This window comes from Hydra vulgaris, chromosome 04, assembly GCF_038396675.1.
Source record: "Hydra vulgaris chromosome 04, alternate assembly HydraT2T_AEP".
In the NCBI taxonomy this organism is placed as follows: Eukaryota; Metazoa; Cnidaria; class Hydrozoa; order Anthoathecata; family Hydridae; genus Hydra; species Hydra vulgaris.
Window position 1 is genome coordinate 32,842,832 of NC_088923.1, and position 27,169 is coordinate 32,870,000.

The following is a 27,169-nucleotide window of genomic DNA, read 5'->3' on the forward strand; positions in this document are numbered from 1 at the left end:
GCGTATTTCGGATGAATTTAAGAATAAAGAACTTGATTTGGGTTTAAAAAGGAAATAAGGAGAACTCTATTTAGAAAACGAAAATTGTTTACCGTTTTACGTTAGCTATTTTGAGTGCTGTTACTAACAGCACTAAAAATAGATAACGTATAACAATAAACAATTTTCGTTCTTTAAATTGAAAAATAATACACTAACCATACTAACAGCCTGTTAATATGATTAGCGTATTATTTTTCTGCTTTTTTTCCTTCTAGTAAAAATAACAAAAGTGTGTTTTGTTTGTTTTGTGTTTAATGAAAATATAATTAGTTTAAACCAGATGTTAAGGATTTCAAGCTCGGTATTTAGAGATTTTAAAAAGTATTTAAAGGAATAAATTAAATTATTTTTTTAATTCTTTAAAATCCTTTATGATGGAAATATTATTACATCAACAATTTTAATGCTTTTAAAGTAGTTGATGTAATAAGTAGTTTTGTAGTAGTAGTAGTAGTAGTAGTAGTAGTAGTAGTAGTAGTAGTAGTAGTAGTAGTAGTAGTAGTAGTAGTAGTAGTAGTAGTAGTAGTAGTAGTAGTAGTAGTAGTAGTAGTAGTAGTAGTAGTAGTAGTAGTAGTAGTAGTAGTAGTAGTAGTAATAGTAGTATCTTGTCAAGCTCCAATTATCCTACAGCCATAGATCAAGTTTAGCTTTGAAATAATCTGTATTGACATTTAAGCAAAGTGGGAACTCATTTTTAGCGGTTTTTTGGAGTTTTGGTCATCGGTTTCTTAGTAGACCATTAGTTGGATCCGTTATAGATGGCCAGCCGATAACTTTCCAACATGTAATATAGTGGCTAGTCATCAACTAGCCACTTTTTGCAGCTGTTTACTAAGTAACCGATGAGAAAAACTACAGCGGACTGCTCAAAATGCCTATACAGGTCCACCGAAAATCTGCCATAAAATATTTACTGCGTAAGAAAAGCTCTTACTTTTCAACTAGATAAAACGAGCGGTCCACAGCAGTTTTACTAATCTGTAATTTAATGGACCATAAGTAACATCCACTAGTCGCCAGCCGATAACTTTTCAACATGTTTTATAAATGCTCATCATATGCTAGCCACATTTAAAGACTGCCACAAATGGTCGATTAAGTAACCGATACGCAAAACTAAGGTAAGACACTCAAAATGTCTATAGACAAACTCTGCTGCAGAATGATTTGGAATATATTAATTATATCATTAGTTAATATATTCCAAACAAAACGTTATATAAAAAGTTGTGTCTAGGCGAATAGTTTGTTATTTCACGGTCATATCTGCAGTTTTTCTTTTGTAAGATTAAAATGCTTGCGACACAAATTTATTGAATAGTTTAACATTTTCCAAACCGTTTTTAATCTTATATACTTGAATTAAATCAACTCTTGTTTTTCTGGTATAAAGATCTGTGATCTTAAGGCATTTAAACCTACCGTTATATTTCAAATTCCTCAACAAAGAATCCTGGTTGCAAGATCTTGTGCTCTTTCCGGGGCTTCGATTTCACCTTGAGTGAATATCTCTCTCACCTCTAAATGAATATAAGTAATAACTTACTTTTCTATTTGGTAAAACGCTGTGGTGACTGAAACGCCTAGGTGCATGATCATACAGCGCAAGTAAAATATTATATTTAGAATATATAATAAAAGTTTTTATAACTCTTTTTTTAAATAACCTTCGGAAAAAAACAGTAAAAAAATAATTTATTTTTACCGCTCAACGTTTTTAATTTGAATTAAGCCGAAAATGAAAAATAAAAATTATTAAGCTATATCAATACTTTCAGTTGAAATAAAATTTGAAAAGTTTATTATAATAGACAAAAAACCCTGATGTGACTCTCAGTATGACAAATCAAATATTCCCCGAGTAGTGAAGACTTAACAGTTGAAGTAATTTTTTAATGTTCATTCAATTCTCAATGAAGATTTTGATTCGTCAATACATAATTCGAATTTAATAATCGAATAAGTTAACGACTTATATTCTTTTAATTTATAAGAAGAACACAAAGCGACTGGTTATCGACATTCTAGCAAGTTATAAGAAGAAATAACAAAATGAGGTAATGTTAAAACTGAAAATAAAAAAATTATAGACATTGTTTAAATATATTTTATAAAATTTTCGTTTTAACGTGTTTGATTAACGTTAATTAGTTACTTATGTTTATGATATAAATATTTAATTAAATATTTCTAAATTAAAAAAAAAAATTTCTAATAAATATTAAAGGATATTGTCTTTTTCAAAAACTATTAAATTTTACAAAAGACCAACTATTAAATTGTATAAATTATTAAATTCTAATTATTTAAATTGTATTAAATTGTAAAAATTATTAAATTTTCCAAAAGTAAGATTAGTCAAGTAAGTATCTTATTGGTAGTTAAAACATTACTTTGAAGAAATTTTTTAAAAAAAGAAAACAAATATAAAAATATAGTTTTTGATACATTTTTTTTTGTTTAAAAACTATTTTTTGCAAAAAGTTTTGAATTAAAAAACCGCCAAAAAACTGAAGTTTTGAATGAAAACGTTTATTACATTCATCTAATTGGAATAAAATAATAAAAAAGTATATATACAGTATCGGAAAAAACGAGTGAAACCGAATAATGCTAATTTAGTTTCTTTATATAAAAAAGCTGCATTTTTTCAATTTAGAGAAATAACTATGTAACTGTTTAGAGACAAAGTTCTTCAAGTTTTATTCATCACAAAGTTCATTATTTGTACACGAAAATTAATAAATTAATCAAAAGTATTAAAAAAAGTTAATTTTCTTCTGGGCAAAACAAGCGCAACTCGACAAAATGTTGACCAAGCTGTATTTCGCTATCAATATTTCGTGGCGAATCCTTTGTCGTCGATCACAATCTTGCATCTTCGAGGCATAGATTCGATCAGGTGATCAATGAAACTTTGTGGAATCGCTGCCCAGGCCTTTTGGATTTGTTCAAACAGTTGATCCTTATTACGAACACCTTCACGATTAATTCTGCGGTTGACGATCTCCCACAGGTTCTCGATAAGGTTGAGATCCGGAGATTGAGACGGCCAATCCATCACCGATAGGTGGTTGTCTTGAAACCACTGCTTGACTACTTTTGCAGTGTGTTTCGGATCGTTGTCTTGCTGAAAAACCCATTTTATTGGCATATTCCATTCAGCATTAGGTAACATAACATCTTTCAGGATATTTTTATACATGAAACGGTCCATTATTCCTTCGTTTCGATGTATTGTACCTAGACCGTTAGCAGAAAAACACCCCCAGACCATTACATTGCCTCCACCATGCTTCACGGTCTTATGGCAATAACGTAAATCGAGGCGTTTTCCAGCCGGTCGACGTACACAGCAAATGCCATCGCTCCCAATGATGTTGAACTTCGATTCATTACTGAACAGGACAGTTCACCATTTCTGCACATTCCAGTCAATATGAGATGTAGCAAACAGGAGTCTTTTCCTCTGGTTTTTTAATGAAATTAGCGGTTTCTTTGGATGGCGTCGAGAAAACAATCCGGCTTCAACAGCACGTCGTCTGATTGTTCGGTCCGATACAGGCAGTTCTAATTGCTATTGTATCTCAACTGATGATATCCAGGGATCCTTCTTGACGGATCTGACGATCATAGAATCTTCTCTAGAAGTGATGGAACGCGGTCTTCCACCTTTGTTATCTGCTGCCAACTTCCCCATAGAACGATATATGGAACATAGTCTTGATACGGTCCATTTTTTCACGCGATATTTATCACAAATACTTTTTTGTGACATTCCACTTACGTAATCGCCAATAATTTTCTTTCTTAGTTCCAATCCAAGACTGCCAGGACCCATTTTTGCACTTGAAGTCATAAAAATAATAAAGATAATCACGCTTCTCAAGGCTTACCGTGTTACATTTACCTTGTGATGATACAATAATGCTCTGTGGAACACAACATCTTGGTTGGATGTGGACTGTATTGATGTAATGAAACACTTGTTGTATTTCACTTCTTGTATTGATGTTCTTTGATAAAACACTTTGATAAAACTCACTTCGATAAACTGTCTTGATAATACTGACTGATTGACTTCCATGACTGAATTACATGTCGATTTACATGCCTCTTATATAGTTCTTCTCGTTCTACAGCTGATTTGCTAACAGTAATAATTGACAGGTTTTATCGTGCATTAGATGAAGGTGGAGAGGTTAAGGCCATCGCTCTTGACATTTCAAAAGCGTTTGATAAAATTTGGCATGCTGGTCTTCTCCATAAGCTTTTTTCTTATGGTATATCCGGCAACATCTTTAAGATCATTGAATCTTTCCTTTCCAATCGTAGCATAAAAGTTGTCCTCGATGGACAACACTCTTCTTCTTACTCTGTAACTTCAGGGGTTCCTCAAGGTTCTATCCTTGGCCCTATACTCTTTTTAATTTACATTAACGATCTTCCAGATATTCTCACATCTAAGGTGGCATTGTTTGCTGATGATACTACCATTTATTCTTGTCGTGATAAGAAACCAACACCCTCTGATTGCCTGGAGGGGGCATTTGAGCTTGAAAAGGATCTCACTTCTGCTACAGCATGGGGCTCACAGTGGCTGGTGAACTAAAATTCAGATAAAACTCAATTTTTTTCAGCCAATCGTTATCGCAATAATTTAGATCTTCCTATATTTATGAACAGTGATGTACTCGATGAGTCACCTACTCTTCATCTTCTAGGATTAACTCTTACTTCCAATCTTTCTTGGAAACCATATATCAAATCGGTTGCAAAATTAGCATCTGCTAAGGTTGCATCTCTTTATCGAGCTCGCCACTTTCTTACTCTGGATTCTATTCTCTATCTCTATAAATCTCAAATCCGGCCTTGTATGGAATACTGTTGCCATATCTGGGGCGGATCTTCTAATGATGCCCTTTCTCTTTTAGACAAGGTGCAAAAACACATTGTAAACATAGTTGGACCTGCTCTTGCAGCCAACCTTCAACCATTATCACATCGTCGTAATGTTGCTTCTCTTTCTCTTTTCTACAAATACTATAATGGGCACTGCTCTAAAGAGCTAGCGTCTCTTGTACCATCTACTAAAATTCATTCTCGTGTTACTCGTCATTCAATTAAGTGTCATCCTTTTTCTGTGACTGTTCCTAAGTGCTCCAAAAACGCTTATTTGTCTAGTTTTTTTCCTCGAACATCAGTTCTTTGGAATTCGCTTCCTTCATCTTGCTTTCCTGATTCATATAATTTGCAATCTTTTAAATCGTCCGTCAATCGTTATCTTGCTCTACAATCTTCATCTTTTCTCTTACAGTAACTTCCAACTTTAATTAGTGGCTGCTTGCAGCCTTGTTGGAAGCGAAGATGTTTAAAAAAAAAAAAAAAAAAAAAAAAGTTAAATGAACCTGTGTGAACCTGTTCTGGAAGATTCTAGATGCTTCTTTTCGATGCTACTGGAAGCTTCTGGATGCGTCTGGATGCTTCTGAATGTTTCTGGATACTTCTGGATGCTTCAAGATGCTTCTTCTGGAAACTTCTGGGAGCTTCTGCATGCTTCTGGAAACTTCTGGATACTTCCTTTAATTATTAAAAAACTTCCGTGACGTTGACACGGACCAGACTTAAGAAAATGAAACAAACCAAAAAAGTTGCAATTGTTTTGTCCGCTGCAAAATGGCACTTGTCAACGAAATTCTGTCTGTGTGCTGTCACCTATCAGCTGATTGCTCATGTCATAGCATTCTATGACTCCAGACTCCTGAACTGTTTGCTGTGGTAGTATAGTTCGTTTTGTTTTTAAGATATGTAAAATTAGGAACACTTTTTGGCATTGTTCGATGTTGGTTGTAAATGTTTTGTTCAATACTGTGCATATATATATATATATATATATATATATATATATATATATATATATATATATATATATATATATATATATATATATATTAGAATAATAATAAAATACTATTAAATTTGTAACATAACTCAGAGTTTCACGCTTTATGCTATCAGGGCCGGCCTTACGAATTGCGGGGCCCAATTTAACGAATGCTTGCGGGGCCCACCTGATTTTTTTTTTTACAATAACTACTATTAATAAAATTATTGAAACGCATTTATTATACAAAAAAACATAACTCCACAAACGAATCAATAAACAATAATAAAAATATTACAATGAATTTAAACAAAACAGTTCTGGTTATTGTCATAATAAACAAATAATCTATAAGTCAAAGTGGATCTTTCTTGCTTTTTTGCTTGCGAAATCTTTTAGAATTTTTTCATAATTAGTTTCTCTACTTATAGGAGATTCAATTGATATTAGTGCCAAATTGTTTAGTCGTTCTCGGTTAATTACTGACCTAAGGTAGTTTTTAATTAATTTTAGTTTTGAAAAACTTCTTTCACCGGAAGCGACTGTAACTGGAATTGTCATCAGTATTTTTAGGGCTATGAACAAATTTGGAAATTCAGTCGACCTATCATTACAAGCCAAATATTTAAAGAGTTCTTTGGGTTTTTGTTGTTGAACGGGCAGTATTGGCTTAATTGCCTCCATTTCTTCGGAAAGCATGAACCCTTCTTTATCTTTTGTAATGTCTGTCAAAGCAATTTCTAGGTCGGCTGAATGTTTTCTGAGATCTTCTTTAGACATATTTTGAAAATTATATAGAAATCCAAAAAGTTTATGGTGTTCTTTCAGCTGCATAAACCGTGGTTGAAGAGATTGCAATGCTTTGTCTACAACTTGATTGAAAAAATTTACCCGGAATTCTGTCTTGGGGTCTAAAATTGGTTCGTCAGAAGATTCATAAAGAAACATTTTCTTTTTCTTGTAACAGCGCTTCTGTTGAAATATGGGTTCAACTTCTAACTCATTTGCAAGCTCTTTGGCATCAATCAATGCTGCTACAAAGCCTGTCTCTCGGTATGTCTTCAACCAATCAAACAATTTTTCAAAAGATGTAAGCCCCGCGGCAATGTCTATGGTATTGCTTTGAAGTTCCTTGCTAGTAAAATTTACTTGAAACAATAAAGAGTGCCAAAAACATAGTGCAACCAGAAACCTATAATTTGTCATTTGGCTTACTAATGATTCAGCCTCACTTTTCCCTTGAGCATCATTTGTGCTTTTTGCTAGTTCTTCTAAAGCATCACACACTTCTGCGGCTTGAAATCGTACAGCTTTAACACTTTCCATTCTACATTCCCATCTTGTTTCTGATAATGGTTTAACAGACAGGCATTTCACATGCTTTTTAAAAACAGTCCATCTTTTTGTAGATGAAGCAAAAAGGGTGTAAATACGTTGCAGGGTTCCAAAAAATGTCATGGCATCTGAACACGTTTTAGCCATATCTCCTAGAACAAGATTATAATTATGGCACACACAAGGAGTATAGAAAGCTCGTGAATTTCTTTCCAATAGTCGTGCTTGCACTCCAGAATTGTGCCCTTTCATATTAGCTCCATTGTCATACCCTTGTCCTCTGATGTTTTCAACATCTAGTCCTAGCATTTCAATTTCTTTCACAAGAGTGTTAAATAAATTTTCACCAGTGCTGCTCTCAACTATAATAAACTTTATAAAATGTTCATAAATTCCTGCTGGGACATCTGAGTGTGTGCCATCAGCGACATATCTTAGCACCATTGACATCTGTTCCTGATGGCTGATATCAGGAGTGCAGTCAAGAATCACTGCAAAATACTTTGCCGACTTAATTCTAGCAATAATTTCCTGTAGAACAGCTTGGCCTATAGTATCAATAATTTCATCTTGTATGGTCTTGCCTAAATAATGATCATGAATGTCTTTGTTAATAATTTTCTGTATATGATCTTGCATAACTGGATCAAATTTTCCTAGCAATTCAATGACGCCTAGAAAATTGCCATTATGTGGATTTCCAATTTGTTCTTCAGACCCACGAAATGCCAAGTTCCTTTCTGCCAAAAACTGTACAGAAGCAACAGGTCGCTCAAAGACTTGATTCCAGCGTTTTGTTTCCTGTCTTATTAATTTTTCATTTAATGTATCAACAGTTAATCCAGTAGATAACCTTTGCTGCAGTTCATAGCAATTAAGTGTACATTGCAAATGTTTTTTTGATTTTTCATGATCCTCTAATCTTGTATGAATATTTGACCAGCTGTCAAATCCAGAAGTAGCAAGTGCAGAATTAGAATTTGTGTCAAAAAGTTTGCAATAGTAACAGTAAACTTTATCAAATGATTCAGAATATATTAGCCATGGTCGTTCTATAACGATTTTCTTCTCTTGATTCTGAAATATCCTCATTATCCTTGTGTGTGTTAACAGATATATTTATACATAATTCAGATGTATTTTGTTGAGCATTACATCCAGAAAGAAAACTACTACTAGCTTCTGATGTAATTTCTTTAGAAATATTTGTTTCAATGTCGTCTGACTCGACTTGTTTGTCTGATTTTTCAGTTTCAAACAGATCTACTGATTTACTCAAATATTTATCTAACGCACCTTTTTCTTTTTCTGCTTCAGTTTTCTTTACCTTAGCTAAGGTTCTCTTCATGTTACCACTTAGATATTTTCTACCGACGTCCCTTTGTCTTTTACTCATATTTTGGCTTGTGTTCTTCAAAACTAAAAACTTATCTCTTTTTTTACTACTAAATTGCACAATAAAATAAAATAGTTTAATTAAACTAAATTAAATAAAAAATTCCCCTTACAAAATTAAAAGTAAAATTAACAAAACTAATATAAACATTTTCCCTTCAATTAGCTAAAACAATATAGAGATAAAATATAATAAAACATATTGATAAAGAGATAATAAATAAATAAATCCATTAGAATTATAGTAAGATTAAAACATAAAAATAGCTTTTTTTATTTGAAGCATGAAAACAAACTTAAATGTTCTTTTGTATTTAGTTAATATAATGTTTACTGCAGTATTGAACTATATAGACTATGTGATTCTAGATACTATAATATAGTATCTAGTCTAGATAAATAAATCTTAAGTATCTAAACAACTCAACAAATTATAACATAAATAAAAATAAATCTTAAGTATCTAAACAACTCAACAAATTATAACATAAATAAAAATAAATCTTAAGTATCTAAACAACTCAACAAATTAAAACATAAATAAAAATGTAAGCAATTGATTACTGCAAATATCTTAATATAAATAAACAAACATTTAATATTAAGATTATTTATTAGACTTGAAAAAAGTACTCTTAAAATTATCCAATAAAATTTATATTGTCTTAAAAATAAAATATTTACTGAAAAGCGAGAAAAGTTTGCGTTAAACAAAAGTAAATAAAACTAATAGTAAACAAAATGAAAAATAATTATAGCATAAACAAACAAAAAATATATTACAAACATTTCAAAAGTAAATACAGCTTAATCTTTAACAATATAAAAGCTGCCGCCATGTTCATTGCTTGCCTCGTGAATTTTCGGAAATAAGTACTTCTGGAACTTTCGAAAGTAGATTGGAAACTAATATATTTTATACCATATACCGCAATAACTAAGATAAACTAAAAATAACAATAGACGTTACCATGCGCATTAAACGTTCAACGTTAACTGTACGAATTATATTAAGATTGATAGAAATTTATAAAAAAAAATTACTGCCATTTATAATGATATGCTATAAAGTGCGGGGCCCCTACCAAGCGCGGGGCCCTATTTGGAGCAATCGGTCAAATCGGCCTAAGACCGGCCCTGTATGCTATCATCAAACATTACAAACAACCATAACAATAACACAAACTATATACAAAAATGCAATTTTTTTGGTTAAACCAAGGTTACATGACTTTCTTTCCGGTTTAAATGGTTCCGCCCTTTCAATAATCTTCCACGTTATTTTTTAAAATAAATTTAGTTACTTAAAATAAGGAAAAATAGTCAGTGTTTGTAGTTTTGTATTACACACTCAACCTTCAATATTTTAATGAAACTAACTACATTCCTAATTTTTAAAAACCGTGTTGGGTTTTAAAAATACACCAATACAGAATTAAATAAGCACACATTGTGTACTCTTAATGCTATTGTTTACTCTTAATGCTATTGTAATATATTATTTTTGATTTACCAATGAATATCCATAATAAGTAATGGTGTGCATGTTAAAACCTGTTTCATCTAAAAATACTAATTGGTCATAATTATAGTTTGCTAATTCTCTTGTAAATAATTGCCTGGCGTCTAAAATTCTCGGAGAATTTCTTTCAATTGGTACTTTAGTTAGCCTCTTTCTAGTACATCCCGTTTTTTTTTTAATTTTACTTACATAACTTTGTGAGCGATTGATTCCAATATTATTTGAATTTTCTACAATTTTTTGCTGAACGTAACTACTGTCATTATTTAAATATGTGGCTATTTCATTTTTATTATACTGTTATCGTACACAGCTGTAAGTTGGTTAATTCTTGAATTTCTTTATTAGATTTTTCAAGATCTAAATATCTTTTAACATTTTTAATCGTTTCGTTAGTAATTTCAATTCGGGTCTTTTTTTCTTGTGTCATACTAGGGCAATTTTTTTTAAGTTTATACATTTTAAAATAAAGTGGTTTTAATTATGGGATAAAGTGGTTTTAATAATGGAATAAAGTGGTTTTAATTATGGAATAAAGTGGTTTTAATTATGGAATAACCCTGTAAGATTTTTATTTTATTAAGTGTAAAATAATGTTAGTTGCAAGCTTTTACAATGTTATTGTTATTAATGCAGCTATAATTCATAAAAATGTTCATAAAAATAATTTAAAATGACGTTTTTAAAAAATTTATATTAAATTAAATATAAATTATTCTTATAGATTTAATTTTTCGATAAAAAAATATATAATAATCATTGTTTACTATTAAATAGTTCATAATTTACGATTCAAAAATGCATAAAAAAAGTATTTATTTAACTTGTCAACTTGTTTTTAAATTTCACTTAATTTTTATAACTACGACAGTATTTACTGCGTGTTAACATGATCTAAATAATCATTGGTACAATTTTATCCGATTGTTTTATTTAAGCCAATTAGATTTACATTTTCAAAATTAAACCAATGCGATCGCGGAGAACTTGGCTACTTTTGGTTACTTTTGTCCATTATTACTGGATATTTTAATAAATTTCTGGCTACCGCTTATCGCAAAATATCCGGTAACGGACTGTTTCTCTTAATTTTCTGGTTCGACGTGTAGCTACCGCCTAAATTGTTTTACCAGAATAAATCTTTTCATGTAAAAAATAACTTTCCCTTCCTTTCCTATTTCCATAGATAACTATTTTAGTCATGAGTAGAACTGGAGAAAAGTCAGTGATGTAAATGATGAAAGTCACCATTTAAAAAAAATGACTAGTAAAAAAATTATTTTCTTTAAAATTTTTCACAAAAACTATTTAAAAAAAGAAAAATAAATGCTATTTTCAAATCATTAATGCTTATTGCGAAGAAAAAAAGTTGTTTTTAGTCAGCACTACAGGCACTTAAACTTTTTGAATAGTAATATTGTTTTTCAAATGAAACAAATTTGTACCATGTATTACTTTTTAAAATTCATTCAGTTTATTTTCATTACATAGCAAACATAAATAACTTTTAGCATAGCTTTCTGCAAGTTTTTGAAACCCAAGTTTAAAGTTTGAGTAAACTTTAAACTTGGGTTACAAAACCCTCAAAAGCTGGTGGATATAAACTTTATATATGAACTGTGTTTTATGTTACAAAACACAGCTTTTTAAATAATATGAACATATAATATGAAATGATCTAAATTCAATAGTTGTAAAAGTTGCTAAAATGAATGATATTAACGATAAAGGGTTAACAATGCTTTTCTCAAAAATTATAAAAATATGAGCAGCTAATTCACTAACATTTTTCAAGTAAAAATATTTTTTTAATCACCTAAGCTTATAAGTTTTCCGGTATATATGTTGCAAATTAAATCTTCTTAGATCTTTATTTTATCAAAAATAATTGAAACAAACTTTTGATGAGGAGGAAAAGTTTTCTTTTTTAGTGAGTTCATTCAAAAAGGTTGAGTTAAAACCCCTTGTAGGATGGATGATAGATTTGAACAACTCAAATACTTCTGCTGCTCTTCTCAAAACAACTTTTTAAAGGATGGAATGCTTTTTTGATTGATAGCACAGTAAATCTTTAACTAAGTTCTAAAAAAGTTTTTTTACTATATATATCAAAAGCAGACTTCATTAGTTCCATTTCCACATTTTGCTTGCATTGAAGTCATTTGTTACAGTAATCGTTGCATTCTATTGCAGGAGTTTTAAGAGTAAACATTTTGGAGCTTGTATAAGATTTTACTTAAACATTCAGTACATGACAGTATGTTTTTTTTTTAAAGCCTAATAATTCACATTTAAAACTTTAATAATGAATTTTTGTAATCAAAAGTTTTAGAAGCAAAATGTTTCTGAAAATCTAATGCTTCAATAGAATCAACAGTGATGGGCACAAACTTTTTTATTATAGTTTAACTAAACTACTAACTAAAACTAAAAAAAAGTAGTTAAACTTTTAGTTACAAACTTTTTATAAAAAGTAGTTAACTTAAATTAGTTAGAAATAGTTAACTAAAATTCAACTTTTTTGATTTTTCGTTTATTGTTTCATCAACTTCTGATCCAGGGGGTCTAGAATTAAAAATACCCTATAAAATTATTTTCTGAAACTTTAAAAAATGAACAATATATATACAAATTATATTCCATTTACTTTTACAAATATATTCCATACTTTATTAAATAAACAATATAATACGAAACAATAGCCGTAAAAAATAACCAAAGGAGCTGTCCAGTTATGTAGACCTAGGAGATATGTAATCAAAAATTTTCTGACAACTAGCCCTAAAATTTTTTTCATCAGGTTTATCACTTTTTAGTTTAACATCTTTGTAGCACATGTTCACAAGTAAGCTGTTCATGTTATCAATAACAATAACAGATTATTAGATTAACAGTTTGAATTTATGATATTAGCAGACCAAGCGGAAATGATGTTGAAAAGTCCAGTTCATGCACTAAATAAAAAAATACATAAAAATAGTAATAACAGAATCCTTGGAGTCCTTGGTCAGGTAGTGGTGCATAGAAATAGAACGATTTATTTGGCGATATATAAAAAATTTAGTTAATAAAAATTTAGTTAAACTTTTTCAACTAAACTAGGAAAAAAGTTAGTTAAACTAAATAAAAAAATTTAGTTTAACTATTGCATTTAACTAAAAAAAAGTAGTTTAACTAAAAGTTAACTAAAAAATCAGTTAACTATGCCCATCACTGAGAATCAAGAACTTATATTTCATAACATAATTGTAAAGATTCTAGTTGAAAAAAATTAGAAATGATTTTTTTGTGTTTAAATGCAAATCATGGATTTTAGGTAACATCCAGCCACATGAACATCCAGTCACATGAAAATCCAGCCACATGAACATCCAGCCACATGAAAATCCAGCCACATGAACATCCAGCCACATAAACAGTATAATATAAGGAATCTTTTACAAAAATTCCAAATTTTAAAATGATTTTTACTAAAAACTTAAATGAAGTATAACATAAATAATTATTTTGTGACCCATTAAATGTCGACAAATTCAAAAGTTTTTTTTTTTTGTGCCTAAAATTATCATCAACAACTCATTTTTATTGTAAACAGTTTTTTTTGTAACAGTTTCTTTAGAAGCTTAAACAAAAGCAACACCAGTATACCTTCTTGAAACAAAGTAACCACAAATCAAATATTTTCACCTGGCATTTGTAACATCTTTTGAGTATTAAAAATAAACAACATATATATTTTTTTAATATTCAATAAAAGCGAGTCTACAGTTTGTACTCTGGGACACCATTCCAGTCATAATTATGCAAAAGTGTTCTTAAGAACTGTTTTCATTACTGTCTAAATAATTTAACAAGTGCTTAACATAATTTTGTTTTTTAGCATGCAGGAAAATGACATTAGTGTTTATTTTATTCAATTTTATTTTAGAACACACTGCATTGTCTTCATTTTTTTGTCTCTCAAGATTCTTGTAAATGCTTCAATTAAAGAAGGTACATATTTAGTATAAAATACAATATAGTCAATATAGACTACATTATATTTTAATCAATTTTTTATATACTTTATAACAAATAATAAAATTTATAAAAAATACAATAATTTATATTATTGTATTTTTTATATATTTTATTATTTGTTTTTAACATTTTTATTTTTAAATACCTCCCTAAAATGTTTATAAGTTGAAAAATGAAAAGTTTTTGTATTTTTTTCAAAAGCAAGTGTTTGTTTTTATAAAGAATGAAAAAGATCATTGAAAGATTATTAAATCCGAAGGCTGAAAACAAACTTTCTTATTAATTTTTTTAAAGTTCTGGTTATTATGGTGCTCTAAAAAAGCATTAGGATTTTGTCACAGAGCACAGCATCTAGCAAGGAAGTTTATACCATTTCAATAATTGGTGTTGCAATTATGGCCAGAGCAGACCTTATGATTCTAAAGCAATCACACTAACTACTGCACCATGGCTGCTCTATAATTAAGTCAAGGTAGCCAACTAGCTAGAAAACCTGGAAAATTCAGCAAAATTCTAAACTATGTTAAAAATTCAGAGAAAAGTCAAGGAATATATTAAATTTTGATCAATCCAGTAACAAATAGCATAACTTTTTGCTTATTGGAGACTAAAAATCAATTTATTTTTTTAATTTTTTTGTTTAAAAATATTTATTTATTTAAAGTAAATAAATTTTAAGAAAACTTCTATTATTTGGGTAAAGTTGTGTGAGTTTTATTTGTTGTATTTTTATTGCTACATTTGTTAAATTTACATTTAAATTCAGGGAAATTTCATTTTAGTCAGGGAAAAATCAGAGAGAAATGAAATCAGAGATTGTCTGGCCACCTTTTAAATGCTTTTTTTTCATTATGTACAATTGACCAAATTAAGAACAAACAGACTTGTCAGGATTCCCACCATTCCTGGAATTCTTGAACTTGAAATTAGTTTTGGAAAGTCCAGGATTTCTTTTAGTTATTCTGAAAAGTTCTGAAAAAAGTCCTGGAAATTTGCATGTATGTCAATTTATTATTATCGTTTGTTTGAAGTATCTTCCGTTATGCAACAAAATCTCATTTCAAGGCCTGGTTGTGTATTCTAATTCTATTCATCAGATGGACAAAATGTAAGTTTACTTCTTCAAGAAATTTAAGGGAACAGAGGAAATAGAAAAAACTTATTCCTCTTATAAATGTTGGAACCTGAAAACTTGCTTTTATCCTTGATCTAAAACAGGCACAAAATCAAGTGAGTGCCCACTAATTACCTATTTAAAAGGAATAGTTGGTTATCCAACGCAGTTTTGTTTGCATAGGTGAAGTAAAAATAAAAGTTGTGCTAAAAAAGCTTAATCGCTTGGTGAATAAGTTTATTACATATTTCAATAGTTTTAAAAAAAGCAAACAACCTGATTGAAAAAAAAAGCTGGCTGAGACTGACAACCATGGTTTAAGACCCTGTTTTGCCTGCTAAATTGAAATTTTTTGAAAAGGTTTTTGAAAGGTTGAATAGTTTGAGACACTTCTAAACAAACAAATTGATAATTCTATTTGTGACTAATATACTTAATGATGTAGTTGATGACTGGCGGATCATACTAAAAGGTGTTTGAAATCATAGCAATATTTACCATCAGCTCCAAATAAATTTAACTGAGAAGAATATTAGAAAACCTGGTTTTGCTGACCATTTAACCCAGCTAATTTAAGTTACACTGACCAAAGAGTAGTTATATTTAAAATGAGACAGAAAAGTTTTTAGCTGGTCTGTTGACTCACCTCCTTGAGAAGTCCTCTTTGTCGTAATACCCACTGCAGTATTCATTAACCTAATTTTTATTTCAAATCCAAATAAAAAAAAAAACTTGCATTATTAGTTTTTCAATTCTATTGCAAAAATTAGTTAAGTATGATTAAATATTTTTCACCAAAGTCTGCTGAACTAGCAAAAAATCAATATCAAAATTTTTTAGAAATAGTTGACTCAAATCAAAAATCAATTCAAGATTTTGATTTTAATAGTGAAGTCTTGATAAATGCATTCTTAAATACCATAACTCATAATGAGTTACAGTATTTAACAAAACTGTTTTATTATCAATATTATTTATTAGCAATATTGTATATGGATTATTCCCTTTGTAAAGATTATTTTAATTAAAAAAAGTTTTTTTTCTTAAAAACTAAACACAAGCTTGTAGGTCAGTTTTAAAAAAAAAAAACTTTTTAAAAGTAAATAAAACCTTTAAAGCTTTAAAAGTAATGTAACATTACATCTCAATTGTTTACACTTTTAAAGGTAATAAAGCAAATAACTAGGTTGCTTAAGGAATCTAATTATTTGTTTTATTACTTTTAAAAATGTAACCAATCAAGGCGTAACATAACATTAAATATTTAAGAATTAAAACGTTAAAATATGTTACAAATATAGATTTTTTTACATTACATAAGATCTAAATTTTTTTAAAGAACTTTTCAAAGTGTTGAGATGTAACGTAAAGTTAAAAAAATCTTTATATTGGAGATGTATTTTTCATATTTTAGTTATAACTCTAGATTATTTTACATTACGTTATGTCTAACTTTAAAAAAGTTAAAAGACATACAATTGAGACATAAGATTGCAAATTGAAACTTTATTTTTTTTTTTGTGATAAAGTAACCAATTGAGATGAAGCTATTTTACAATAAAAATAAAATAAAAGAGGATAATTAGCAACAGAGTTGTCAACAAGGCCAAAAGTAAAAAGGCCAAGGCCACATGTTACAAGGCCAAGGCCAAGAGTTTTAAGGTCAAGGCTAAGAATAAGAGTTTCAAGGCCAATGTCTACACAAACATTTTCAAGACCAAAGACTTTAATTTTTACCTTATATTAAGACCAAATAATTTTTTTAATTATAACTTAATATTTAATTAAAAATGAGAGAATGTAACCTTGTTACCAATTGTAACCAATTGAGATATAACAGACTTTAAAGTCCTGAAATAGTTTTGGAAATAATGTAGTTATAATAAATAATTAACAATATTGTCCTGAAATATACTGGAAAGTCCTGCATTTTCAATTTATTTATCTGGTGGGAGCCCTGCTTGACTCATTGAGAATGGAAATATTGTCTGACTTTTTTTATTTAAAAGAAGGCCTTTCTATGTCAGAGATTTAAAAATGCCTTACTTTCAAGATTATGAAAACAAATTATAAATTTTTTAAAAGTTTGCAAAGTATTACTTATTTTTTCATCTAATCTTCCATTGATTGAAAATTGTTGCACCCAAATTCTTTTGCAAAATACAAAGGCTTTGAATAGTTCACGAAAGAATGGTTCCATACAGAAAATCAGTAATGTTGGTTATTTTGAAACCACATCTAAGAATTCTATATGTAAACAAATATAAATTACATTAAATTAGTTACACGCTTTGACTAAATAATTATTGGAACATTTTTTTCCTGTCTTTTTTACAGAAGTATTGTTTTCTTTGACTCGAGTAAATTTTTTTCCGTTTTAACTACCATATTTCTTTAACAACTAATACTGATGATTTTCTTTTGTCCATATCTTTTAGTATTTTGTGTTTCTCTATTTTTTTAATTTTTTTTTTTTAGGCACAATGATTTTCGGTCAAAGTGACCCAGATTAACAATATAAACTAGCAGTAATCTGATTTAACCAAGAATTTTAAGCAGATAATTTTTGACAAAATATTATAATAATTAAAATTTATGGGAAGTTAGTCTGACTTTACTCAGCAAATGTTTGCTGTACTTTAGATAAAAAAGAAAAAAATTATTTTTTATGAAATGCTAAGTTCCTAATTCTTTTACCCATTTAATTTATTTTCAGAGTAAAATTTAATTTAACATCTAAACTTTCTTACTCCAATTATGTCTAATGATCTGTATTCACAGATTGATTAAACACTCTTTAGATAAATAATACTTGGTGTATTTAAGATAAAACATTTACCACTCTAACCTCATTAGTTGTTTAAACAGGTTTTAAGTTTTTAGTTGTTTTTTATAAATTTTTGTTAACACAATGTTTTTATTAAATATTTGTTTGTTTGTTTATTTTTTAGTTCCAGCAAATTCAAGTAAACCAGGTTTTTATATATGATGCAGTTAATTTTTTTGTGTTAAAGTTAAATATTTTTAATTTTTTATGAATTATTATAATTAATTTTATTGTTTAGTTTTATCAAAAGCAAGTATTTCACCAGATAAATTAAGTATTTCACCACGTAAATCAAGTATTTCACCAAGTAAATCAAGTATTTCACCAAGTAAATCAAGTAAATAAGATTTTTTTTTGTGCATAAAAATAAATTTGATTTTCCGTTTTGCGTAGAAAGAGTACATGTTTTGTTTAAATTTTTCTTTTAAATTTTTAATTCTATAATAAATTAGTAGCTTAGCTTTTTTAGTTTATGAAGTTACTTAGCTACTCTTCCTTCCACACCAGTCCTTATTGATGTATCGATGTTAACAGATTATATTATACATTAAAAGATAGCTAGATTTTGTAAAAATATAGGAAAGATTAATAATAATTATAATTATAAAATATTTAAATATACTAATATTAGCATTTATATATATATATATATATATATATATATATATATATATATATATATATATATATATATATATATATATATATATATATATATATATATATATATATATATACATACATATATTTTATATATATATGTATATATATATAGACACAGAGTGTAGAAAAAGTTCCCGTACAAAAATATAAACAGCAAAAACGGCAAAAGTTCCTGTACAAGTTGAGAAACAAATTACACTTTAGTTTAAAACAAAATAATACTAAAAAATACTAAAAGAATACAAAGGAATACAAAAGAATACTAAAAACACATTATATATTGAAAGAAAACACCATACAGATAGTTTTTTTTAATTATACTTTTGTACGGGAACTTTTTCCACACCCTATATATATATATATATATATATATATATATATATATATATATATATATATATATATATATATATATATATATATATATATATATATATATATATATATATATATATATATGGCCAATTCCATAGTTCAGTGAACCATCATGCGGAAAGATTTTTTTTAATAGAAATTTTTCTATAACTCAAAAATAATTTTTTATTACTCTAAATCAATCTTGAATTAAAATTTTATAATATAAAATAAACACAATTGTATTAACATAACACTGCTACATAGCAAAAATTAAAACATGAGTTCAGTGACGCAACGCGGAAAAAAATGTTTTTTTAACAGCATACTTTTAAATGGAGTTTTCGCTGAAATTTTAATTCTTGCTTGACTTATTAGATTTTTTTGTTGTAATTTATTCATTTGGCAATAAGGTAGCCATAAAAAAAGCCACAAACAATAAAGTTTTCATATCATTTTATTTTACAGAAAAAAAACTATCAGTTCAGTGACGCAACGTTCAGTGACGAAACAAAAAGACGAAATTAAAATCATTTTAAAAAGTTTTGTTATTTTGTAATAAATTTTAATTATACTCAGGTGAAAATAGCATCGGAACAACGTTATCATTCTGAACATAAAAATAATGTGATTTTGATATACCTTTGAATTTTCTGGAATAACTTAAAATTGAACTGAATCCAAGTTCATTTTTTTGTTGTCTTGTATCGTTTTCTGACATGTGAATTACAGATATTTGCAAATCTTGTAATGCTAAAGCAAAATCTGCTGCTGACCTGATTTCGTATTGACTAGTTTTAACTCTCAGGGCTGCGATTCGCTTAACAGTAGCTCCTATTCCGTCAACCACTCCTTTCCTGTGCATCGCTGCAAAGAAATGCCAGAAGAATTTTTTATGAAAGCGTTTTTCAAACACAACCATTGCAGCCATAATGCTTTTGTTTTTAAACTGAGAAGTGGCATTATCGCTGAACATGTGTACTTCTTTGACTTGATCAGGAATAAAGTGAAGGATTTTGTCAATGTATGGTATAACGGAAGACTTAGTATGATCAGTTGAATCTGAAACTATGGTTAATGTTTTTAACTCAGTGTTCCAGACTGCTAGGGTCATGATAGAAACTTGATTTTAACCAAAATGAGCCGCTTGTGGCTCATTTTGATAGAAACACCTAGCGTTTTCAGCCCAGTCAACTTGGATTACCGCAATTTCAGAGTTAACATTCATCGAAACCTCCTTCAGTTTATTAAAAATTGTTGATTGGTTTTTCTTTACAAATGCGTGTTTAACGAACTTATCACGCATCGCTGATATGTGTTGGATGAGTTCTGTTACAGTAGACTTTTTTAAAAATTTTTTAATGTTTGCATATGTTTTAGTTTCAGGCTTTCTTCACTCGTCCCAGGATACTTCGAAACCAAATGTATTAACAGTTTGCAAGTGTTTATCTAACTGTTTCTTACCTTTGCATGCAACGCAATTGTCATAGGCGCAATCGTATGTGTACGGTTCACAAACAAAGTTATTTATCATTTCAGATCCAACTTTGATTGAAGGCGCTTGAATTGATTTTGTTAATGCATTTAAGGCAAATTGCATATTTTCATGCAAACTACAAACACAAACATTATGCGGAAATTTTGTAACTGATTTTACATTGCGTGGACGAAGGTCGCAAAATTTGCTGAGTCCAATTTTTACATGCAGATGCTTTTCCTTGAATAACTCGAAAGCTTCTTTTAGCGTATAATATAAATGATGTATCTGAATATTGTTTGCTTTTCGGTCAGATAATTAAATTCGAGTGACATCTTTTTTGTTTGGTGATATTTGGGAAACTTCATCTTCATTATAAAAGTTTACAACTGCTAAAACATCGCTTTCAGAAAGACCATACAGCTTTGAACATGCTGGAGGTAGACCCGAATTATCTTTGCAAGCAGAGCTATTTGAAAGAATAGAAAGAATTTCAGATTGTTTCTCCTTTGAAGTTGGTAGTGCTTTTAAAACTTTTTTCAATGCTTTTCCTCTTTGTTGAACGTTTTTAAAAGATGAGCTTGGTCTTTGATATTGATTTGAAAGTTTTCTTTTTAAAGCGCAACTTTTTAAAACTCTTAATTTTGCTTTAGCAGCATAAGTTGCTTTTTTATTAGGATCGGCTTTCAATTTTTCTCGATATCTCTTAGATCTAACTCTGGACATTTCGTTCTTTTTATCAGCATTCCGAGAAACATAATTAGCTTGGTATTCTGCATAACGTTTTTTTTTTACTTCTAATTTTGATTCCATTTCTTAAAAATTTACAACTTTATAAGAAAATGTTAACATAAATCCAAAAGTTTACTAATATTTACTAATAGCCCTTCACAATACTAAAATGCAAAAATTTATTCGAATTTGAAAAATTTGAAAACCCACAACGAAATCTGAACTTTTGGATGATATTTTGACTTCCTTACCGCGCTATTTTATATAATGCTAGTTATCCCGTCGATGGGTTCAGTGACGCAACAGCTTTTAAACTATAACTATATGTTAATACAATGCTTTTTGACCAATTTTTTTTTTAGTAATGATTAAAAGTTTACATTAAAATATATTATTTCTAAAAAAACCTCGCCATAAAGCATAATTTCATTGCGATAATTAAACTTTTTTAGCTTTTAGTTCAGTGACGCAGCGTAATTTTTGCAGATGTGTATGTGACAAAAAAACACTTGAATTATTTTTAAAGAGTAAAAGTTTTTTTACTCAAGACATATATGTAATCTCAAAGGTTCTTTCTAAACAAAAATATGGATATGTTTTGTTGAAATATTGCAATAACTCGCCCTCAAATTTTACTAACTTTTTCGAATAATAAAAAGAACAAACAGTTGCTAACATTCATCAAATTTATCTACTCAGTTCAAACATTTTCTACTCAAAATTTATTTTAACAATAATTTTAAGGTGTTTAAACTATAATTAAAGAAATAAAACCTTTTGGAAAAAGAAATTTTTAAACACGAAATTTATCTTATCCATCGTGGAAATAGCCATATATATATATATATATATATATATATATATATATATATATATATATATATATATATATATATATATATATATATATATATATATATATTAGAGTGGGTCAAAAGACAATATTTTTGAAAAATATATGCACTTTAATGCGTTCTATATGATAAATTAGTACTGGATTTAAAAATGTTATGAATAAAAAATATATTTAGGTGTGCCTCAAGACCCTTGAACATATAATAGCTCCCTAATATTATTAAAAAAAAGTTTTTTAAAAGTATATCTTGTTGGGTCTCAAATGAAGCGAATTTATCTAAAAATTTCAAAAATAATTGCTCTATAAGAAAAACATTCGAAAAAATTTTTATCTAAAAAAGCATGTCACTTTTTTTAATTCTTAGTTAAAAAGTTACAATTGTTATTAAGTTAAATCTAATATAATATTTTTTTATAAACTATACTTGAACACTGTATACTTATTACTTTTACTTGAATACTGTCTTTAAATTTGCTAGAATCACAGCATAACTTCATAAATAGTCTAAATTATTCTTTAATGGCTGCTCTAATAGAAGAATTAAACTTATTTGGATCACACTTCTTAAAACTATAGGACACATTGAACTTAGGAATGTGTCAAAATAATTCAAAACTATCATCTGCTGATTTTTGTAGATTTGTGAAGAATGTAGTACTGAACCACATATCTGTGATTGCAATGATCTGTGAGCAATCCAGTGATGCAATTCTAGCTTGGTGTTCATCCCATTTATTTTCTAAAGATGTTGGATTAAAATAAAGACATTTGAGTTTAGATAAAGAAAGAGGAATACTTACCCAATGAAAAGATGAGAAGATTATTATAAGTATTTGCATTTGGGATTTTATTCTTTTTGTTCAATCCAACGTGTTGAGCCAGATTGCACAGACCAGGTCCTTTTTTTCCAACTCTAGTGTCTCAATTGAGTTGTCTTCTAGCTGACCTTCAACTGAATTTAGAAATTCTAAATAAAATAAATAAAATAAAATTTATTTGGAGAACACATCATTTATTTAAAATTTATTTGGAGAACACATTATTTATTTAAAATTTATTTGGAGAACACATCATTTACTTAAAATTTATTTGGAGAACATCATTTACTTAAAATTTATTTGGAGAACACATCATTTATTTAAAATTTTTTTGGAGAACACATCATTTTAAAAACAACTAAATTTAAAAAACCCAACATCTAAACAAACTATTTCTTTAATTAAATAAATTTTTTGTTTTTATATTGTATTTTTAAAATTAATTTGTCCAGAGTTCAAATAAAATATTGGTTTTCTCATTTTTATTATGATTATTTTATTAAGAATTTAAGTAAAAGGCTTTTTTTTTTTACATTATAATTTGAAATTTTATAATAATATATACATACTAACAATTTCAAATGTATTTTACATTTAAAAATATTAGTATATTAAATGTATTGTGTAATTTTTTTTTTTTTTGGATAACACCGATTTTTGGTCAAAGTGACCCAGATTAACAATACAAACTAGCAGTAATCTGATTTAACCAAGAATTTTTAGCAGATTGTTTTTGACAAAATATTTTAATAATTAAAATTTATGGGAAGTTAGTCTGACTTTATAGTCAGCTAATGTTTACTGTACTTTAAATAAAAAATAAAAAAAAACATTATTTTTTATGAAATGCTAAGTTTCTAATTCTTTTACCCATTTAATTTATTTTCAGAGTAAAATTTAATTTAACATCTAAACATTCTTACTTCAATTATGTCTAATGATTTGTGTTCACAGATTGATTAAACACTCTTAAAATAAATGATACTTGGTTTATTTAAGATAAAACTTTTATCACTCTAACCTCATTAGTTGTTAAAACTGGTATTAAATTTTTAGTTGTTTTTTATAAATTTTTGTTAACACAATGTTTTTATTAAATATTTGTTTGTTTGTTTTTTAGTTCCAGCAAATTCAAGTAAACCAGGTTTTTATATATGATGCAGTTAATTTTTTTGTGTTAAAGTTAAATATTTTTAATTTTTTATGAATTATTATAATTAATTTTATTGTTTAGTTTTATCAAAAGCAAGTATTTCACCAGATAAATTAAGTATTTCACCACGTAAATCAAGTATTTCACCAAGTAAATCAAGTATTTCACCAAGTAAATCAAGTAAATAAGATTTTTTTTTGTGCATAAAAATAAATTTGATTTTCTGTTTTGCGTAGAAAGAGTACATGTTTTGTTTAAATTTTTCTTTTAAATTTTTTATTCTATAATAAATGAGTAACTTAGCTTTTTTAGTTTTTGAAGTTATTTCGCTACTCTTCCATGCACACAAATTCTTATTGATGTATTGATGTTGACAGATTATATTATACATTAAAAGACAGCTAGATTTTGTAAAAACATAGGAAGAATAGTAATGATAATAATCACAATAATAAAATATTTATATATACTAATATTAAAAATATCTGCAGCTTGCACCTTAATGTGTTCTATATGATAAAATAATACTGGATTTATAAGTTTTTTGAATAAAAAATATATTTAGGGGTGCCTCAAGACCCTTGAACATTTATTGGGTCTCTAATATTATTAAAAAATTTTTTTTTCCTTATTTGTCTTAATGGGTCTCAAATGAAGCGAAGTTATATAAAGTTTTGAAAAAATTATCATTTTATATTAAAAAAAAATATTTTAAATTTATCTGCCAAGAAAATGACATTTTTCAATTAAAAACAAAACATTTTTTTTTGCAAAGTTTTTTAGTTATAATTTTTTTTATCAATGCTTTTTACTTTCAATTTTTTTAATAAATTTTTTATACTTTTACTATTATACTTCTTTATAACCATGACTAATGTGAAGTTATGTGTGTTTTAAGTCAGCAATGTGAATTTTCATAAATTTTAAAAAGAATGTGGTTAATCTGCCACATACATTTTTTCTATATTTTAAAATGAAAATTGTTTTATTATTTTTAAATAATAAAACAATTTTCAAATTGTTTTATTATTTAAATTGTTTTTTTTCAAATGAAAATTGTTTTATTATTTTTAATACATTTTATAAAGTTACATTAAGTAGCAGGAATTAATATATAATATTATTTTATTAACATTTTTTGTGTAATAGGTTGTAATTAAAATTTTATATAAAAAATAAACATCGGTAAGGGTAAGGACATTAATCCAAGAAAAATTTCAGAAGTAAAAGCACTTTTACAGCATCGAGAGCATTCACAACAGAAAATTGCTAAAATGTGCAAAGTATTGCAACCTTTTATCAATAAAAAAAACACATAAATGGAAAACAAAATGGAAAACAAAATGGAAAACTAAAAGAACGGAGTGGGTCATAATGTAAAACCACTACCAGGACAGACAGACTTATAAGAGATATTTGTCTAGAAAATAGAAAAAGTCAGCCCTATTTCTGACAAAATTTGTTCAAGAGTCTGGAATACAAGTTTAGGAGCACACAGTGAGAAAGGGTCTGGCTGAAGATGGTTTAAAATTATACTAACCGGCTAAAAAACCAAGACTAACTCCAGCAGTGATAAAAAAGAGATTGCAATGGGCCAAAAATCATAAGTATATGACTGTTGGAGATTCAGAAAGTTTAAGTTTATCAATTTTGATTAAAACATTGTTGAAAAAGTGTTTAAATGTTTACATAAACTTAATTACAACCACATTATGTCAATTTTTCAGGTGTGTTTTCAGACAAATCAACTTTTGAAATCTTGTTTGACAAAGCTCTTTGTCCAAAGAAGACCAAACAGAAAATATCATCCAGATTGCATTGTACAAACTATTAAACAACTAAAGTTATAGTGTGGTCAGTTATCAGTGGTAGAGGTACAGGAAGACTATATATTGTCAATAGGATGAACCAATTACAGTATCCAGAGGTTCTGGAAAGCCGGCTTATACCCCAAATTCAAGAATGGTTTCCAAATGACAATACATTTACGTTTATGCATGATAGTGCTCCATGCCATAAAGCTAAAATCATCACAAACTTTCTTAAAACAAAAAATATCCCACAGAATGTTTAATTTTTTTCGAAAGGCAGTCGTGGTGGTATTTTTTACCTGGGCTGCATTGGACAAATGAGCTTTTGTCCACCTAACTTTGAAATGTTGACTCGTCCAAGAAGCAGAACTGTAAAACATTACAAAGATATTTTAAATTATAAAGCTATAAATTTTCAGGGTTCTTACAATATTATAAGTCAAATTTACTCTACTCCAGTCTTTTTTCTTGGCTTCAGTTAAACATGGTTTTTTGGTCAGACAACTCATTAAATTCTTCAGCCAACCGTCTCGAAACCATCCTTTTGGAGAAGTTGATTGCTTCATTGTTTATTATTTTAGCTAGTTGAGCCTTTTTTTTCTGCTTTTAAGACTAATCACCCTGATTTTACTGTCACAACGTGGAGTAGTGATCCTTTTTCTGCCACATCTGCTGGCAAAAATAATGAATTATTAACAGTAACTAGTTAAATTATTAACCAATGCTTACATTTTGATAGTCTTGAACTCATAAAACTTGCAAAACATTGTTCCAAAAATGAATCATTGAACTCAATTGGAACTAACTACAACTAAAAAACACTACAATACGAAAAACGCTTTTCGTATTGTAGTGTTTTTTAGTTAAACAAAGTGTTAAGTAGATAAACGAGTTTTTATCTACTTAACACTTAGTGTTATTTTTATTTTATCTTTATGCTTCCACACTCTTTTGAGTTACACCATTTCTTATCTTTTTTTTCTTCAAATTTTGCAACCGGATCAAAATATTAAAACTGAGTAATTTTATTGTGACACATTTCAAGAAATCATGGTCTTTGTTATCACACCAAAGTAGAGGTTTTATTCTCCTAGTGTTTAAACTATATATTAATTCCAAAATTAATTATGTTAATGTGTACCTTGTATTGTGTCCATTCTATTTAA

The 27,169-nt window shown here is 28.1% G+C and overlaps 1 protein-coding gene across 8 annotated transcripts in view; it reads left to right on the top strand.

Annotated features, from left to right (window-relative positions):
• The first annotated feature begins 1,951 nt into the window (after positions 1-1,951).
• LOC136079766 (zonadhesin-like) overlaps positions 1,952-27,169 on the top strand; it is a 55,138-nt gene continuing 29,920 nt past the window's right edge. For all 8 annotated transcript variants that reach the window (XM_065796107.1, XM_065796112.1, XM_065796108.1 and 5 more), the window contains exons 1-6: positions 1,952-2,099; positions 14,107-14,171; positions 18,264-18,287; positions 18,378-18,476; positions 24,160-24,183; positions 24,274-24,372. In XM_065796107.1, coding sequence (XP_065652179.1) covers positions 2,095-2,099; positions 14,107-14,171; positions 18,264-18,287; positions 18,378-18,476; positions 24,160-24,183; positions 24,274-24,372 — 316 coding nt within the window. In that variant the 5' untranslated portion in view covers positions 1,952-2,094. The remainder of the gene's footprint in view (positions 2,100-14,106; positions 14,172-18,263; positions 18,288-18,377; positions 18,477-24,159; positions 24,184-24,273; positions 24,373-27,169) is intronic.